General features: G+C 37.0%; 1 protein-coding gene, 1 long non-coding RNA gene and 3 pseudogenes across 2 annotated transcripts; 3 read left to right on the top strand and 2 right to left on the bottom strand.

Moving 5' to 3' along the window:
- Positions 1–555: 555 nt before the first annotated feature.
- LOC113285318 lies at positions 556–3,361 on the top strand. The gene is made up of 2 exons (XM_026534229.1): positions 556–752; positions 2,798–3,361. The coding sequence occupies exon 2, from the start codon at positions 2,799–2,801 to the stop codon at positions 3,195–3,197; it is 399 nt and encodes a 132-aa protein (XP_026390014.1). The 5' UTR covers positions 556–752; position 2,798; the 3' UTR covers positions 3,198–3,361.
- A 2,227-nt stretch (positions 3,362–5,588) lies between these two features.
- Positions 5,589–7,947, top strand: LOC113286546 (annotated as a pseudogene).
- A 424-nt stretch (positions 7,948–8,371) lies between these two features.
- Positions 8,372–9,701, bottom strand: LOC113286638. Its single transcript, XR_003329390.1, has 2 exons — positions 9,485–9,701; positions 8,372–8,660 (listed from the first exon to the last, which is right to left on the bottom strand). It is a non-coding gene; the product is annotated as an uncharacterized LOC113286638 (long non-coding RNA).
- On the top strand, positions 8,723–11,881 carry LOC113286636 (annotated as a pseudogene).
- Positions 11,882–11,906: 25 nt separating this feature from the next.
- Positions 11,907–14,327, bottom strand: LOC113286637 (annotated as a pseudogene).
- Positions 14,328–20,330: the final 6,003 nt, after the last annotated feature.

Raw genomic sequence — 20,330 nt, 5'->3', positions numbered from 1 at the left:
GTGTTTTCTTAATACCCAACGGATACCCGAAACCGATGGGTACCCGTGGTTTTAAACGGGTCAGGTTCTGGGTCCACTAATTTAGGAACCGGATCCGGAACCGCTAGGAACCAGACCCGACTTTTATAAATAGGGTCCGGGTCCGGATCCCGTGATACCCGGAAGGACCCGGACCCGTTGACACCCCTAACTGGAATATCATTCGTAAGTGATAATAATTGTATAGTCGCCCGATGATATACTCCTCCGTTTCTAGAAAAGTGATACTTTCACTTTTTCAATTTGACATATTTTTAGGCTAAAATGAAAAAATGAAAATTTCACTTTTCTAGAAACACAAAGAGTATATGTTACGAGGAGTGTAATGGTAGTGGAGTTGAGTTGTGATACAAATTAAGTAAATAGGGAAGTCTATGCGCGTGACCATATCGTATCTAATTAACAAAAAAGTGGGCCTATATCGCAACACCGTGTTTACCAAACCTTGGACGGTAGCGAACCTTTTTTTTTTTAACTCAGAAATACTAAAGCAAGATTGTTACTAGAAACGAGATTCTTACGGAAACGGGATTGGAACAAGGAATTTCACAAGATTCTTACTAGAAACGAGATTTTAAGAAGGAATTTCACAAGATTTCTATTGTATAGGGAGATTTCAAATTGGATTTTCTCAAGATTTCTACTGCGACTGTTGATTCATCTTCTGCTTCTGTCACTTTGGCCGTTCCTCAAACCAGAATATTAAGAAATTGGTAAGCTTTTCTCATTTTATTGGCCTTTTTGGATTCTTTTCTTGAATTTAAATCGAAAGAATTGCTTAGACTCCCCTGCGATTTAAGTCATGAATTCTCTTTTGATTGCGGTTTGACATCAGAAGAGTCTGTGTACGTGAAAATTTCATGAAACCTTATTACAGTTTTGGGTTTAGTAAATAAATTTGATTTCGTTTTCTCAAAGCAGTTTAATATATCTTTATCTTAAAAGCTTGGACAGTACCAAACCTTTTTTTTTATGCCCCCCTGGGATGTTACCCAAAGCTGTGCTTCGGGTGCTTTGCTCCAAGGCCGGGCCCGGTGCGGAGGCAGTGCTATGTAAGGGTGTGCAATTGCATTCCTTGATTTTTCAAATCGCCATGAAATGTTGTGTTTTTGAAGCAAAAAAGAAAACAACAACCTTGTTTTGTACCCCTTCAACATCCCAGAAAAACGACACTCACAAGAGAAACATAACATCTCATTCCCAAAACCAAAAACGCAAGTTTCTGATACCTGTCCTTTCGTTACATCAAAACATTTACCACTTTGGTTGTATGTTACTTGTGCTATTGATTATGATTATTAGAATCTTGTAAGTTAAATGACTATGACTGATACCTTCTTCTCACCATTTGATTTTGGTTTAATATGATTTTAGATTTTTGATCTAAGTTAAAATAAGGGTTGATGTTAAATACTGGTTGCTTTAGTTTTTGTATGGAATCTTTTTTTTTTTTAATTCAAAAGACGTACTTACTGTTTCTTCTTAATACCATGTTCAATTTCATAACTACGGTTGCCTTCTTCATCGGTGTTTGCTCAAGTAGTTTAATATATCTTTATCTTTGTGTGCAACTTAATTTCTTTGGTTGGAACACTAAATTGGAAGTTTCGGATGGAATGATGATGTGTTTTGTCGATGACGACACAAGATCTTTTGCTGGATGGACTTGCACCTTGTGTGTTATAGATAAAAATGAAACATACATTCCCATCTAAGACCTCTTGCTGATTGAGATTGGCAGTTTTGCGCCTAAACAACTATGTATGTTCAGGTTATTTACGTTTCTCGGTTGGTTCTTCACCTAAACCTTCATGATCATAAATATTATTGTTTATACTAAATATTATCAAAACTAATCTATTAACTAAACAACTATGATTAACTACTAAATATGATCAATGTGGGGTAAATTACGGATTACGTAAAATATATGAATATGGGGTACCTGCGAATTACATATTTAAATCTCTATTTTATCTTATTAGCATATGCCCAATTACTTTATATATACTCCAATTGCACGAATTACTATTTAAATCTCTATTTTATCTTATTAGCATATCGTCAATTGCTTTATATATACCCCAATTGCACGTTCCAAATTAAATCAATAATCCTGTATGCTTTTCAAGTATTTTCCTCATAATCTAACTCTTTTATCTGGCTAAATTGGGGCCTATAACACTTAATTGGGGCTTATCACCACCAAATTACTATAGGCACCCAAAAAACCTAAACCTAAAACAAACTTTCTATTTCCATCATAATCTTTTCAAATTCTCAAAACCCTAATTTTCATCTTCTTGTCCAACGAATTTTTGATCCCCACAAGAAAAAGGTAAATCTCCATCAACCCAATCTATGATTCTTCATATCTTGTTGATTTACATGTTTAAATCTTCGTTTTTGACAAACCAAAATTCTGATTACACCCAAAATCGATTTTTATTGACCTATTGAATAAACCGATTCTGAGTTTTGTTTTCGTCCATGAAGAGCATGAACAGTAATCGGTTTACATGATGATTAACATAACCCGATTCTGGAGTAGAAATGAAATATGAAAATACATCACCAGAATCGGTTTATATTTGTAATATGTATAATCCGGTTACTGCAGTCTCTTCATCTTCCTTCCCACCATCAGGTTTTATACATGTACCACATAACCCGATTGTTTTAGTCTCTTCAGAATCGGATTACTTATGTTTATATATGTACCGATTTCTTTTTTTCTTTTTTTTTTTTGTGTGTGTAGAATGGACTTTACACACCTAGCATTTTACAATCGAGAGGTAACCTTGGAGGATGTTCCGAGGAAACCACAAAGATTGCCAGAGAGAAGCCTATATAAGTTTGCTTTCGGAGGTGAGACCCGTCTTGAACAAGCCCTCGCATTGATTGATATGCTTGCACTGGAAGATCTTGTTGAAGTCATGAGATTCGTTAGGATGAGGAGAAACATTCTTTCAGCTGAGAGGGATCGCCACCAAGAGTTGGAAGGTATGTTTGACAAAATGGCTGAATATATAGCCATGGACGATGTAGAAGTTGTTGCTCCTAATGTTGGTGTTGCAGCTGCTCCTGATGTTGGTGCTGCTGGTGGTCCTGCTGCTCCTGATGTTGTTGCTGCTGGAAATGCTCCTGGTGCTCCTTAAGTTTTTAAGTTTAAATTTTAAATATTAAAACTTCAGGTTTATAAGACTTGTGGTTGATGTTTTAGGATGGTTGATGTTTGTATTTTGGATGATCTTTGTGTGGTTGATGTTTGTATTTTGGTTGATCTTTGTGTTGAACTTAATGCACTTCATGTTCAAATTGATTCCAGCTTGACATGCCAACAATCGGTCTACTCGATATGTCAAAATAAACCGATTGTGCAAGCAAATTTTACTGGATATTTTTCAAGCTAGCTGGAATCCGATCACATGTGAAAATATATGAACCGATTGGTGTCAGTGAAAATTCAAAACTTAACATGTTTTTAATCGGTTTACGTTGGTCGCAAGAAAAACCGATTCATTGTGGCATATCACCACAATCGGGTTTTACAGACCTTCTAAAACACCGATTATAGCAAATTATTTCACGTTTTTCAAAAAAAATAGTCGTTAGGGACTTTCTCTATAAATAGAGACCTCACCCTTGGACCCCATTTGCCTCAAAATTGATTATTTTATTCCCCCTCACTCCATATACTCCAGAACTACTCATTTCACACATATACATACAAGAAACGACATCATTTGACTCCGCAGAAGATTTGACAATCACCAATGCGGAAAACCGACATAGACGTCAATCCTCTGAAAGGGAGGATTCCACAACCTTCCGGGCCAGGGTACACAACACATTTAGGCAAGAGTATGGGAATCCTAATGCAAGAAGTGTCCAACAAGTCCATGATAGGAACCTAGTCATTGAAAATGCGATACTTGCTTTTTTAGCTCTCCAACCTCGGATTTTTAACACTCGCCCCTTCACCATGTCCACTGCAGAATTTGTAAGTAATTTTGTGGTTCTTTTTACGTAATCCATGTTGTTTTATCTTCCAATAAAACACCACTAACAAATGTAAGTTTGTTTTTGTGTTTTTGTAGCACGAAGTCGTGAAAGCGCGCTACTTGGAGGAAAAGGGGGAAACATTCGCATTCGATACAAGCTATCACTTCTTGGCATAAAGAATCCCGGAGGATAACCCGGACTACTTGGATGTTGTATCGTCTTCGGGGGAGGAAGATTAATGGCTTTAAAAGTTTTTTGTTTAGCTTTTGTGGGTAGACCTTTATGTAAACCCTCACAGACAATATCTACTCCACTAGGGTCACATAGGGGGTTTAAAGGCTTGATGCATGTGCTAAACGCATCGTACAATAAAAATGGAATAAATGGAATAAAAATTAGTATGAATGGACAATCGGTTTATATATGTAATATGTGAAACCGATTATGGAAATCGGACTCTATACATGTCAACTTTAACCGATTATGAATGTCCTCTGTTAATTTGGAAACACAAATCCAAAATCGTTTTACAAGTGCATGAACATAAACCGATTCTAGGAACTGTTTACGAAAAAGAATCAAAATTTTTGATTTTTTGAAGAACTCTCTAACATTAGTTAATTTCACATCCAAAATATAATTAATCCTTAATACGATTAATTAATGCTAATTGATCAGGGATAAAATAGACAGTTAGGTAATTATTTTGATAAAGGGTGGTGTGAAGGTGATTTCTAATGACTTTTTTTGTCATCTAGCTTTAGGCCCCATTTAAATGGTATAGGCCTCGATTTAGCCACGCTCGTTTATTTACGTTAGCGTTTACTCCAAAAAAAATAAATAAATAAATAAATAAATAAAGAAAAAAAAAAAGGATCCAAAGAAATTCTCTGCAAACGGCCTTCTGGTTGTCTTGGATATGAACCAAGGGGAAAGGTGGAGATAAATGTGAGACGTGGTGTACGGTTCATCCAAGACTCCCAGAAAATGCCCGACCTCTAGTCCGGTCCTCCCTGTTTTCTCACTGCAAAATCTCCTTTTAAGTCAGAAGTGAGTAGTCGGGTTGCATTTGTCTTATCAGTGAATCTTGGCTATAGTCAGAAGTCCTCATTTAGTAAGTTTCTTGGTAATCAAATTTCCATTAAGTCGGTCGCTTCTTGATGCACAAGTAGTGGTACTCCTATAAAATATCTACATGGATTCAACTCTGTTTCTTCAACTAGTACCAAATGAATCTCCTTCCCTAAACTCACTTTTTTTTTTTTTTTTGCAGCAGCAGCAGCAAGAAAAACCATCTTAATCTGCATCAATCAAGATGTGGACAACAATCGGAACAAGTCTTGGTTCCCTCATGTTTGTCTACACACTGATCGAAAGGTTCTTCCCACATGGTTTTGCAGCCCAATATTTAGAAAAATATAGGCAACAAGCAAGGCGTATACTCCAAAGAACAGCAACAAGCTTCTTCTGAATATGGTTGATTATCAGATGAGTATAACAGATGATTTCATGGAGTTACATTTTCGTGGATGTTAACTAATGCAATGGACAAGGCCAGAAAAGAAGACATTATTGAAGATCTTATTGCATTCAGCAAAGCTAAAGACTATTATACGAAGATTGGCAAAGCTTGGAAACGTGAGTATCTTCTATATTAAGATTAGATTACAGAGTACGGACAGAGATATTTGAAAATCTATATTAGGACATTGCCATATATATGGCTTCTTCGAAAAGTTTAATTCTTAACGGTACATAGTTCTATTTTTGTAAAAATCTATATTTGAAGATTTTCCCTACTACAAAATTTAACAGTACAAGGTTCTACTTTTATAAACATGTATGTTAGGATATTGCCGCATATATGGTTTCTTCTATAATCTTCGAAGAAGGATGCATGAACACCTTCGCCTATAAAAGGGATACAGTATTGAAAGAACTTACAATTTAAGATCAAGAGAGGAACCAGGGTCGTCCAAGACTTGTGATCCTACAAGTTGATCAACTGCTACAACAAATAATCTTTAACAGGTATTTCACATAAACTACTTCTTGCAATTTTTCTTATGTTCAACTGCTTTAAGCTCCTGCTCCATTTTGCATGCAGACTCGGCCTTGGCTTGTTATTCTAGAGTCTAGAATTTCTTTTCAGTTTTTGCTTGTGCACTTGGTGATGTTCCAGTATATATATATATATATTTTTTTTTTTTTGAAAGATTGTGCCTTGCTTGCAGGAAAGTAGGAAACCATTTGTTTTTTTTTTGGAAAGTGAAACAATTTGCAAAAAAAACCAGCCCCTGTCTACCAAGTTTCTTGGTAATCAAGTTTCCGTCTGTCCTCTTGCTAACGCACTACTACTCCCATGCATAAAATATCTAATGAATACATGCATCTTCTTCCTATACTAACACTTTTTTTTTTGTTGCTGCAGAAAATCAAGATGTGGGCAATACGAGACTGGGCCATATTTGGAACAAGTTTAAGTTCAATAATTGTTCTTCTCTTCACCTTCGTAATAGAAAATTTCCTCCCACATGGTTACATAACGCAGCATTTCAATCGTTTGACAAAACGTTATGCAAAAATCAGCATTGATGAATACCCAGCTGATCAACTCATTGATCAGAAAAACCAATCCTACACATACACTGAAGCTTATCTTAGTACAATAGGAATCAAAAGTGCAATGCAGCTCAAGGCGTTTACTCCATAGAATAGCAGCAAGTTTATTTTGAGTATGGTTGATTATGAGATGACTATAACTGATGAGTTTCATGGAACTAAATTTTGGTGGATGTTAACTAGTGCTAAAGAGTTCGGCAAACCACGAAAAAACGGAGAAGACTATAACAGGCCACCGCGGTCTTTAACGCTTTCATTCCGTAAGCAGGACCGGCTGTTGGCTACCGACTATTATCTGAATCATGTAATGGAGAAAGGGAAGGAAGTCTTAGCCAAAAACCAGCAGAGGAAGCTTTACACTAATCACAGTAGGGATGATTATGAGCGAGAGCTGTGGGGTCATGTAGTGTTTGATCACCCTGCATCATTTGATACTCTAGCAATGGATGCAGCAAAGAAGGCGGATATTATGGACGATCTCATTGCATTCAGCAAAGCTAAAGACTATTATGCAACGACTGGTAAAGCGTGGAAACGTCGGTATCTTCTATACGGTCCGCCAGGTACCGGCAAGTCTTCTATGATTGCTGCAATATCTAAGTTCATGAATTATGATATCTATGATCTCGAGTTGAAAGCAGTGAAACGTGGCAACAGTGAACTGCGAAAGCTCTTGCTTGATACGTCCGACAGGTCGATTATTGTGATCGAAGATATCGATTGCAACATGGCACTTACAAACAAGCGCAAGACGAAGAAGAAAAAGGAGAGCAAGGAAGAAAAATCGCGTAGTAAACGTTTGGAAGAGATTTACGGAGACCGGGAAGTAACTCTCTCAGGACTGCTGAATTTCATTGATGGGTTATGGTCAAGGACTGGCGATGAACGACTTATCATTTTTACTACTAACCATGTCGAGAAATTGGATCCTGCACTCATTAGACGTGGTCGCATGGATAAGCATATTGAGATATCCTATTGTTGCTTTGAGGGGTTCAAGATATTGGCAAAGAACTATTTGAACATTGATGATCACCCTTTGTTTGAAACCATTCGTTATCGATGAAGCGAGGATCACGCCGGCCGATGTTGCTGAGAATTTGATGCCCAAAACTGTTAATGGAGGTGACCACTCTGAGGTTTGCCTGGGGAATTTGATTACTGCACTTGAAAAATCAAAAGAAGATGCAGCAAGACGGGATGCTGAAAAGCTATTAGAAGAAGAAGAGGAATCAGAAGAACAATCAAGAAGAGGAAAAGGATGAGGATGATGACCTTTGAGTCCAGTTCATTCTGGAAACTAGGATTGAAATTTTGACAGCGTTTTGATTTTTTTGTATTTTTAGTTTGTCATGACTTAGTACTACTATCTTTTAAATATTTTTGTCTTAAAATTATTAAGTTTTTTTTTTTTAATAACGATGTGCATACATTTTGATATGTTGCCGTGGATAATCTCTTCATTGCAGGCCCTGAATTATAAGGGCAACTCCATAGCTTTGGAGATTTAGAGCCGTTTCGGCAACCAAAAACAGAAGTGCTTCTGCTTGTCCAGAATTATCATTTTCACCATCAAGATTGGTGAAAATAAGTGCAAGTGGGATTCAAATGGCGTTACTAGCAAAAATTACGATGGTATCGATCTGGTCGAACAATTGTTAATAAATGCAACCTGGATTAAACAAATCAAGTTATAACCCATTAGTGCATAAAAGATCCGAGCAAATGTCTTGAGAATTTGTATTGTTCGGACAAACCCATAATAGTTAAAAACAGTACAGGTTAAAATCAATGGATAAAGAAAACAAGATTTTTCATTTGAATTACTTTTCGATCAAAACGACATAAAATTGGATTTAGCAATGAAAACAAATTTCATTATGTTATATACATTGGGATTACCTCCTAAGACATTCTTCCCTGCAGGAGCCAGCCAGTTTACACTTCACAGTCAAGCTTTTCCCCTCCCTTTTATTCTCCATTCGGCCCTAAAACTTGAGAGATCAACGGAGAATTTTCAAAAACACTTTCTGTTGCTATGAAAAACACAGAAAAAATGTATAATCAAAATGGGCATCAGAAGGATACAGTGATACAGGTGCTCAGACCACCAAATTTCATAGGAGGACTCGAGTTCTCTAACTTAACATATACTGTTGTGAAGAAGCAGAAGATTGACAGGAAATGGCACAAGGAAGATGTAGACTTGTTGCATGACATTACAGGGTATGCACCAAAAGGTCGTGTCACGGCTGTCATGGGTCCTAGTGGTGCAGGGAAATCTACATTCTTGGATGGGCTAGCTGGGAGGATTGCAAGTGGAAGTTTAAAGGGTAGAGTAGCGTTGGACGGTATAGAAATGAGTCCGAGTTTCATTAAGAGAACATCAGCTTATATAATGCAAGATGATCGTCTCTTTCCAATGCTAACGGTTCATGAGACGTTACTATACGCTGCTGATTTTCGGTTAGGGTCCATATCTAAAGCTGAGAAGCAGCAGAGAGTCGAGAAGTTGATCGAGCAACTTGGTTTATCGGTAAGTGACCCATTTTTCTAATGTTTACAGATTAAATTGTACTATCTCCGTTCAGAAAAAGTGATTCTATATGCCAAACTGATTTTTTATTTTTATTTGGAAGTACCACTTTTCCTGAAACGGAGGGAGTATTATTGTTGTAAATTCTAAGAAACTAGGATCATTATAAATATCTAAATTTAACTGATGCTAGTTGAATGAAACTCTATATTGTGAAGATGTTATAAATGAAACTGATGCTGTGTTTCTGTGAAATGTTAATAGTCGGCTAGGAACACTTACATAGGTGATGAAGGGACTCGAGGAGTGTCAGGTGGTGAGCGTCGAAGAGTTTCTATTGGAGTGGACATAATTCATGGACCAGCTCTGCTCTTCCTCGACGAACCGACTTCAGGTCTAGACTCCACAAGTGCACAGAGTGTGATTGACAGATTACATGACATAGCACGTACTGGTAGTACAGTAATCCTTACCATCCATCAACCCTCGCACAGAATCCAAATGCTTCTGGACCATCTCATCATACTCGCTCGTGGTCAGCTGATGTACCAAGGAGCACCGAAGGATGTCAGCTCACACCTCGGACGCATGGGACGGAAGGTTCCGAAAGGAGAGAACTCAACAGAGTACTTGTTGGATGTGATACAAGAGTATGATCAATCTGAGCTTGGTGTTACTGCACTTGCTGATTTCGCGATTACGGGAATGAAGCCACCAAAACTTTCTGATTTAGAACTATCATTTTCGACAATCATCCAGACACCACCACAAACACCTGCACTAGAGAGGGCAGATCAAATGAAGAAAAATCAGAACAAACTTCATCTGTCAATAGACAGTAGTGTCAGCAAGAGAAGGGTAGTCAACAATTATGATTGCAGTGTTAGGAGTGAACTGAATACATCAAGATCTTGGTCTGCAAGCTTTACACCTGCTAGGCTTAAAACTGATCGAAAATTGCATCATCCGACAAGGTAAAATCTTATACTGCCTCCGTTTCAGGAAAAGTGATATTTTCACTTTTTCAATTGGGCAAATTCTCAGAAAAAATGAAAAAGTGGAAGTATCACATTTTTTCTGAAAACGAAGTAGTATTTATTATAAACTTCCAACTTTTGATGTTATGTTTTCTTAAGAAATTTTTTACATGATCATTCTATTCATGTTTTATGCAGTAGTTCTCCAGGGTACTATACCTATTCAAATGAAATACTGGCAGGAACTCCGACCCCCCACGACAGTGACTACAGCCTTCATGAACACGATTACTTCACTGATTTCACTCCCAAGGGTCCAACTAGTTTAGCTGTGCACCACCAACTCGGACCCAAGTTTGCTAATTCATTTTTGGAGAGATATGGATGCTCATGCGTCGTAACTTCACAAACATCCGAAGAACACCTGAGCTTTTCCTTTCACGGCAGATGGTTCTCACATTTATGGGTGTCCTGATGGCCACCATGTTTACGCACCCTAACGATAACTTGCAAGGAATCACCGATCTTCTCAGTTTCTTCATCTTCACTGTTTGCCTCTTTTTCTTCTCTTCCAATGACGCTGTGCCTGCATTCATACAAGAACGTTTCATATTTGTTCGCGAAAGTTCACATAATGCTTATCGAGCTTCTTCTTATGCGATCTCTGGGCTAATTACTTACCTTCCGTTTTTTGCCATCCAGGCTGCAACATACGCTGGGATTGTTTGGTTCGCATTGGAACTGCGTGGCCCATTCCTGTATTTCCTGATTGTGCTTTATGTTTCTCTCCTGACTACCAACTCCTTTGTCGTGTTCGTCAGCTCAGTCGTGCCCAATTACATTCTCGGTTATGCTGCTGTTATCGCGTTTACAGCTCTCTTCTTCTTGTTCTGCGGTTACTTCGTGAATGGCAAAGATATTCCATCATATTGGAAATGGATGCATATAATCTCAACAATGACATATCCATATGAAGGGTTATTGATGAATGAATTTCAGACAACAAAAGTTTTTGGGAAGGATCTCAGCGGAGCTGCAATCAATGGGTTTAAGATCTTAGAAGGGTTGGACATAGGTTCGCATGCATCACAGAAGTGGAAAAAGATTTACATAATGCTGGGTTGGGCTGTATTCTACAGAGTGCTATTTTATGTGGTCCTCCGCTTTGCATCCAAGAACAAGAGAACATAAAATTCAAAGTCTGAAAAGCTCAAATTTGCTCTTCAAGTATCAGTTTGGTACACGGCAAACCTTGTTTTTCATCGTTTTATATTCGGATTCCGGTTAATGCTAGTAATAGGGAAACTAGACAACAAAGCATGTAGAATTTTCAGGAAAGAAAAACAAAAGTGTGGCATAATCTTGCAGTGATAAATTGATTAATTTATATTTCCAGCTCTGGTCCTATTTGGCAAAACCAATATTCCTAACAAATGGTTGTCTTCGGAACAAAATTAATTCAAGTTGAATAACTATAAACTGAAAGAAGAGTGAAAGAACGACTTATCTGACAGCTTTAACACGGCAATAAGCATAAGCTTCGCCTTTTTCGGTATCCTGTAATGGCGATCCTTGACAGTACTTGATTGCCTCAGAAGCTACTTGTTCTGCGGTACCACTGCATGTTAAATCCTTAGCAACTCGGTTACTCGGGCAAACTCACCATGGCACTGATGGTGTGAGCAACTGAAAGACGAGTTTATGCACTGCAAGCGACATACCGAAAGCACAATAAGGATACCCCTCAAGGATACCTCTGGTATATTCATAAAATAATTTTATTCCTTTGACACATAAAACATGTAGTGCAAAGAATTACATACAAGTTCCTCTACAGTTGAATACCCCGGAATGGGAAGGAAATCTAGGCTACGGCAAACAAGAATGTGAATTTGATCGACCAATTCACTGACAAAGGCGCTAACCTAAACGTACACTGGCAAAGGAAATATAACATCATCCGGTCTATTTTAATCCACCATAGATAGTTAGAAAAGGTTAAAGGCATCACCAGTATCAAAGAAGACTACCAAAGTCTCCACAAGAACATTGGCCATCATTGAACTGGTGGAGTCGCTTGCTATCCCGAAGAATAATCTCTCTTCCAGTCATTGCAGATATGTGCTTAATTAAGGAATGAGAATCCCTATACATACTGATACTCTTGATTACCCGTATAGATGAACCTTGACAAGTGCTTAACAAGCCAAAAGCAACGGCTAATTTTTCACTATGATGGATAGTAGACGAAAGAATTCCCTCATCATTACCATCCTCATCAACGGCATCTAAGCTTCTCTCTGACACATACCCAAGACTCTTTGCTCTTTCGACGAGGTCATCCAATAATCTGTACATCTCTACGCTTTGATTATTCGATTTATCATCAGGTTTAAAGGAATAAACCTTATCTTTAATGCTAATTGAACTCCAATCCTGCAAACTTCCAATCTTTTTATCCTTCATCATTTTCCTCACCTTTGTTACATTTTTCCACTTCCCAGCTGAAATATACATGCTCAACAATAATGCATAAGTTTCACAATCTTTCGGCTTAAGTTGAAGTAGCCGCTCAGCTGCGTAAAATCCTAACTCCATATTCCCATGGCTTCTACATCCAGCAATCAACAATGACCATACAAACTCATTAGGCTCAAATTCCGTCTTCTCTATAAAATCAAAAGCTTCCTGCAACTTTCCCAACCTCACATACATATCAATCAAGCATGCATAATGGTCCACCACAGGTTTTATTTATACTTTTTCTTCATCATTTCGAAATATTTCAGTGCTTCATCAACCATGCCAGCATGGCTACAAGCTGAGAGTACACCAACAAAAGTAACTTTGTTAGGTTTTACGCCCGTTATAATCATATCCTCGAAAAGCTGCAATGCTTCAACACATCGACCATGCTGAGCAAAACCTGTGATCATTGAACTCCAAGATATCAATGTTCTTGTGGGCATCTCCACAAAAGCTTTAGTCGCTTTCTCAGCACTTCCACATTTGTAGTACATGTTAACCAATGCGCTTCCAACGACAACATCTGACAAGAACCCACTTTTTATTGTCTGTGCGTGTATCTGTTCTCCTTGATCTAATGCCACCAGGCCACTACAAACAGTCAGAATACTTGAGAAGGTAAATAGATCTGGCTTCATTCTTGACCTGTGCAGTTTGAGATAGATTTGAAGCGCCTCAGAACCACTATGATGAGCCTTCAGATAATCCTTTTCAGAACCCATTATTTGACTATAACCTGCTATAATCGCATTCCATGTTACCAATGAGATGGTTCTCATTGCATCAAACAATCTCCTCGCTTCGTCAACCCGTCCAGATCTCAGGTACAAATACATGATAGAATTCTTAATAGATACACTAGCGTCGTAACCAAGCTTGACACTGTAGGAATGAACCTGCTCCCCAAAACCCAAAGCATGCATTAAGCAACACAGGCTCAAAACACTAGTCAAGGTAACTCGTTTGGTTCACCATCTTCCATCAGCATCTCGGCGAAAAAATTCAACCCCTTCTCAGGTTGCCCATTATCACCACAAGCAGATAAAACAGTAGTCCAGGAGATGACGTTCTTCTCGGGAATTCTCCGAAAGGCTTTAACTGCATACTCAAAGCTCCCACATTTTACAATATGGGTATGAATAATCTGAGCATCTGAGACTGAATTCCTGTCAATACATTCTTGCAGAACAGGAACATAAAATCCTGACTCCACACCCGTACTACCCTCTTTCAATATCGAAATCGCTTCTTTGAAATCCAAACTTTTTGGTTCCAAATTTGCTTTTGATGTGAAATTTCTCTGGTAAGAGATACTTGTAGTCTACATTTCAAGAAATTACAACATAGTTAGAGATAATCTACTCTGAACATGAAGAATCAACAATTAATGAAGACTATTTCTCTGCGGCATTCAACAAACAGCTAAGAAATACTCAAAATTCAGATTTTGTATGCTTGTAAACAAATATGTAGAAATTTAGAGTTACCTTACTATCGGAGGAAATGGAATTATGTGTAGATGATTTTCTGAATTCATGGTCAAGCTTGAGATTCCTAGTTACAGAAGGCAGAGATGCCATGAAAAAAAGAGAGACAGAGAAGTTGTTTCGGGTTAGAGAGAGTGAGAAAAGAAGTTAGGAAGAAAATAGAGGGACATTATCTTCAGCTTCTTTTTTTTTTTTTTTGGTTAATACAAAAAAACTTCTCTCCACGAGGTTCGAACTTGACCCTTTTTGACCTCCCAGCAGAGTCCACACCAAAACCAACCCGGTCTAAGAGCTTCTCCAAGACCGGTTGCACGTCTTTTCTAAGTGGTAACATAAAAAAGAATTTTTTTTCTGTTTTTTTTTTTTTTAAAAGAAGACACCTTAGTTCCAATTTTTTCTTATGTTTATCTCCAATGGTTGATTTTTTAGGAATTAAATTCAATTTAGTAACTTTTAGATTCAATTATAGCTAAAAACAGTTAATTAATATGTTGGAATTAATTTTAGCCAAGCAAAAGCTTATTAGGATATCTTGACATTTTTAATACACTCCTCGTGTATTGTACAACCCTGCACGTTGGGCGAACTTCGTCAAGAACTCACTACACACATTTGACAACTACATAGAGATGGTTTAAAACATGGTGATAGTCCTAACATTGTGATGGATGATGCCTTATCGGAAGTTCATAACTGTATAACCGGTGTGGATACGGATGAAGACCACTATAAATACGAAGGATATGGACCATTTTATGAAGAATGAAGAATAAATTTCATATTCACTATTTTATTTAATCATAATATTCCTTTTTTATTCAAGAACTTTTTCATTAAGTAGAATTTTTTATCAGTTCTTGTAATAACTCCACAATAGCATCTTTTCTTTCATTTAAGTATGTATTAAATATTTCTTTCTAATATTTGAATAATTACATTAGGTACATATAGTTCATTCAATTCTAATTCGAGCTCAAAATATCTCCCTAGTGGTGGCATGAATGAATGAAATTCCTTGATCCGCTTGGTATATTAGCATAAAATCTTCATGATTACCATTTGATGCCCTCAATGAAATTAAAAACACCTTGCAATAATGCTTGATGCATGCTCTCTCAAGGCTTCCTCGGCTTCTTCCATTAGCAATTCATTGATTCTCACAAATTCTTCACGAACTCATTCCCGAAACTTGTTGCGTGTTTGATACGTCCTTAAAGGATTTGTGTCGCGAATTTGGCAAAAAATTATCACCAAGTAATTGTCCTCGGCAAATGAGTATCCAGAGAATCCATCCATGCTTGAATTGAGAATGTAGGTGAATAAGAAAAGAGTAAAACTTCACAAGTTTGGGGTGGGGATGTTGAGTTTATGTGTAGAGTTTAAATAGAGGTAGGAGAACTGATCGGAATCCGAGTATACTAGCCATTTGGGTTCTGCCTAACCAAACAGCGCAGCTGCGCTGTACCATTCAACGTTGAATGATATTAACCATTAGATCAGAAAATAGTCGTTAATCACAACGACTTGAAATGTTGTGGGTAACGGCCAAACAACACATCATCATTGTACCATTCAACGACGACTAATTTAAGCCCTTAAATCAAAAATGGCCGTTAATATCAATGATTCTGATTTATTGGCCATTTGAAATATCAACAACTATATTTTCAGGCAACCCTATAAATAGAGAACTACTTCTCCTTCATTTGTCACACCAAATTAAATCAACTGATTCTCTTCTTCATTGATTTTCATGTTCTTCTTCACCTAATACAATTTTTTTCATACAAAATGTGTCACACTTTCAACCAAAAGAGGATGATGCACTAATTACACTTGGATTATAACAAGCAACGATCCGATCAAAGGCCAAGATTAAAAAGGTAAAGAATTTTGGAACAAAATTATGGAAGAGTTCGTTAAAATATGGCCGAGTGGTGGAAGTACAGACAAAAAGTTATTGCAATCAAGGTGTACCATGGTGAGAGCAGAATTGAAAAGATACATTTCACACATCTAAAAATACTTCCGGAATAGACCTACGGGATTGGGGGAAGGACCTAAAACATTTTTGATGTTTTTGATTTTTTTTCAAAGAGCGAGACACTAATACATTTTTTTTCCCAGTACTGTGAAGATCAAATCAATTATGAATCATAAGTGAAGAAACCTTGGACATATGAATCGGTTTTCCATCTCCTGAAGACTTATTAACCAGACTACATTCCAGAGGTGAATAATGATGATGCACACACTAAACACTCAACCCACTCAAGGCACTGAAGATGGTACTTCCACTCAGATAAATGTGAATGAAGATTTGGAGGATATTCCAATGTTTGGGATCTCACCATCTACTGGTTTAGGAACCTCAAACATAGGGCGTAGAAGACGTTATTTCAACAAAACAGATGATGTTACAGGTGCAGGGAGAATCTCCCAAACAAAGAGCTCTTTAGGCTAAAGCATCACAGAGAGCAGATGACAAAATGGATAAGCTCATAGAACTTCTTGAAAAAGAGAAATGACAAAGGGTTTCCAAGTATGTAGCAGAGGAAGAATACCTTAGGAAGAACATGAAAAACAATACAATCTTGGTACAACCCAACAAAGAGAAGCTAGTTGACTTGAAGGCCCTACGTCAAAATATGAATGGAGTAGAGGATTGGAAGAAACCCCTTTTAAAAAAATATGGAACGAGAGATTTTAGTCTGTAATGGCTTTGATCCTATCACATAAATTCAAGTGATTTATGAGTAACAATTTAAATTATTTAGAAGTAGAATTTTAATTTCAATGTATTTTTTAATTTTTATAAGTAGAATATTAATTTTGACGTACTTTTTAATTTCTTAAAAGAACATTGTAACCTTGTTTTACAATCTAATGAAAAAATTCTTTAGTTGTTAAATTTTCAAATTTTGAAACAAACAACTGTTGGAACAAATTGTCAAACATTTCGAAATTCAGAATTTGAAAATATATTCGTTGGTGGTATAACGAGAGTGTGAGAAAACATATATGGTTAAATAAACATTTAATTGTTGATAGTGTAAACTAGGTGTAGAAAAAAAAAGGGGTCAAACTTTGTTGACGTGTTTCCATTCAGCGCAGAGATGTAGCGCTTTTCCAATATACGCATACATGTGCGGTTTTCCATTTAGCGCAGATATTATGGAATATTCCAAAATGCAGTGAACCAAATAACGAAAAGTTGATTTTTTCTACGTGTAACCATTCAGCGAAAGTATCTCGCTACTAATTTACGTACGAGATATATATGAAGAGAGAAATAATGTTGAAAAATAAACAAAACTTTGAAAAGAAATTGCAACATTTTTTGTCTAATCAAGAAGTCAAATCTACGGCATAAAACTAAGCCTCAACAAGTTTTAAACAGAACCCCAATGCAAATCAAGCCATCAATTGTTGAGTTAGCGTTTAAGATTGAAGTTTGAACCCATTTCAGTGTGTAATCTTTTGAATGGATTTCCAAATTAACTACCGCACCTTAATTGACCTAACTTTTTTGTATGGAAAAATACTACTTCCTCGATGGAACCTGGAGATATCATAGACACTACTATATATAGCCGCTGTCACTTCATTGGGGGAGAAAGATAGGAATCCATCTGAAGGATGGTTGATGGTTCCTAATAACAAAATTTTGTTATAACGAACAAAAAGAGAAGATTCCATCGAATAAACAGTATTATTATTTACCTAGCAGCTTCCAATAAATCGACTAAGGAGATTTGTAATTTTGTATGGCGTTTCCATGTGACTCATATGACAAACAAAAACTTTATGTAGTTTTCATCTGTCTTGTTCGATGTATAAACTAGTTAAATATTCAGTTCATGCATATAAAAAATTAGCAAAAGAAAATGACAAAAATAAAAACTCACTATAGTTCAAGTAGTTACCAAGAACAAAAATCACCACGTATATATATTTTTTGTTTGCTTTTGTTTTGATTCCCGCTTGAATAATTGTTCATCCAAGAAAACAAGAACAAGTAGAGCAAATTCCCCGACCCGATGCAAGTGAGACTCGATATATAGTAACAAATATCATTTCACCTAAATAAGAAATCAGAAAGCTTCTTTCTCTCTCTCTATCTCAAAAATAAAATAAAATAAGACAACTAGAAAAGCGATCATTAATGGAGATGGAGATAACTGGGAGAACAAGGTCTCAAAGCTTTAGTTGCTGTAACACTCTTCTAGTCATCATAATATGGATCTCAGTCTGTGCAGGTTAGTTCCACTTCCATATATATAAGTATCTTGTTACAGGGGCGGCATGGTTTATTTGAGGGGCGACAGTTTGATAATAGTGTCTCTCTAGTTGGTTAGGAGGTGACTAGATGGTTTTGTAAATTGTCTAGATTATCCTCCCCATATTTTAATCTAAATCAAAGCTAAACTGAAAATCTGTTTTCTTTCTTCTTCTCTTCTCCTCCCATCAACCGTAATCTCCATTAAAACTGAAAATTTCATCGTTTTCGATTAATCAACGATTCGAAAATTAATCAAGTATAATAACTTATATGAGGTATGTTATGAAAAACCCAGTTAGGGTTTAGTTTATTTTGTTCGATTTAAGTTTAGTTTCTATAAGAAATTAGGGTTTTAGGTGAAAATTGAAATTGAAATTTCTTGGTTTAATGTGAGTTACGGTTGATTTTAACTCTATTACGAACCGTAACTGAAGAAGTTGATGTTGTTACGGTTGGTAATAGTTCAATTACCAACCGTATATTCTTATATCTGAGAGTTTTCTTCAGTTACGGTTGGTAACCATTTTTATTTACCAACCGTAACTCAGTTACGGTTGGTATCGAGCATTTGGTTACCAACCGTAACTGAGTTACGGTTGGTATCGATCATTTAGTTACCAACCGGAACTGGTTTTACAATTGGGTTTTCCCCAAATTTAACTTTGAATTACGGTTTGTTACGAGCAAAATGCTAATCGCAATTAGCTCTGAAAAATGTAAGAAATTGAATATTTTAATGTATTTGAGCAACAAAAAGCTAGTTGGGACTAATTTAGAAGTATACCTGATCATTTTTAGGCATTGGGTTTTCACTTTGTTGGTTAATTTCTTCAATTGATTGAGATTGACCTTCACTTTGGGTTAAACTTCTCTACCATCTCCAAATTTTATTTTATTTTTAAACTCTAAAATATGATTTTGTTTTGATTTTGAGTTAATATTAGTGAAATTAATCATTAACATGAAACTTGATTATCATCACTAAACTAGGTTATCAATTATGAGGGTTAAATTGTCATTTCCAGTTTTTTTGATAAGGGACACCTTGAATGATTATGTAATGATCTTTTTTGTCTATTAAAATGCCGCCCCTATAACGGGTTACATATATATAAGCGAAGTAACTAGTTTTTTTTGCCGTGATTTAAGATTTTCAAACATTTCAGCACCTATTATTTAAAGCATATCTTCATATGCACATACATATATTGCAGAGATGGCATCTGCAGCTGTTCCACAAGATTGGTGGAAAAACATTTGTACTCCTGCCTCCCGGTGAGTGGTGATGCGTACATCGAGAGGAACTGGACACCTCTTAAGGATTGTAAGTTGTAACCGTTGCTGTGCTTGGTGTAAAAGCCAATGTGCCAGTATGAAAACCTCGGAGGCCAAAAACCAGTGCAGAATTGAAGGAGATTGGATGGTTTGTCAATGCTGCTGCAAACAACCACCCTCAACTCCCCCATCACCACAACTTCCTCCAGCTACTTCGATGCCAGCCCCTTTTACTCCTAATAAATTCAGTGTTGATAAGATATGTACTTCTGGACAATTATCTCTAGAGATCAAACATTCAGAGGGCACAGGTTGTGCTCTTCGACCTCAATGTGAGAACAAATGTGATGAAAAAGGCCGCTTAAATGAAGGAAATCAATGCTTAGGAAGATGTAGAGATGGCAGTAGATATGGGGAAAAATGGGTGGAACAGTGCTGTTGGGGGAACAAGATACCCTCTCAACCTCCACCCTCACCTTCGCCACCACCTCCATCTCCACCACCACCTCCGTCCCCATCACCACCTCCTCCCTCACCCCCGCCGCCACCACCCGCACCTCCACCCGCACCTCCACCCCCAC

The sequence above is a fragment of the Papaver somniferum genome, chromosome 6 (genome assembly GCF_003573695.1).
Source record: "Papaver somniferum cultivar HN1 chromosome 6, ASM357369v1, whole genome shotgun sequence".
In the NCBI taxonomy this organism is placed as follows: Eukaryota; Viridiplantae; Streptophyta; class Magnoliopsida; order Ranunculales; family Papaveraceae; genus Papaver; species Papaver somniferum.
The sequence above is the reverse complement of the archived record's forward strand: the minus strand, read 5'-3'. Positions and strand labels throughout refer to the sequence as shown.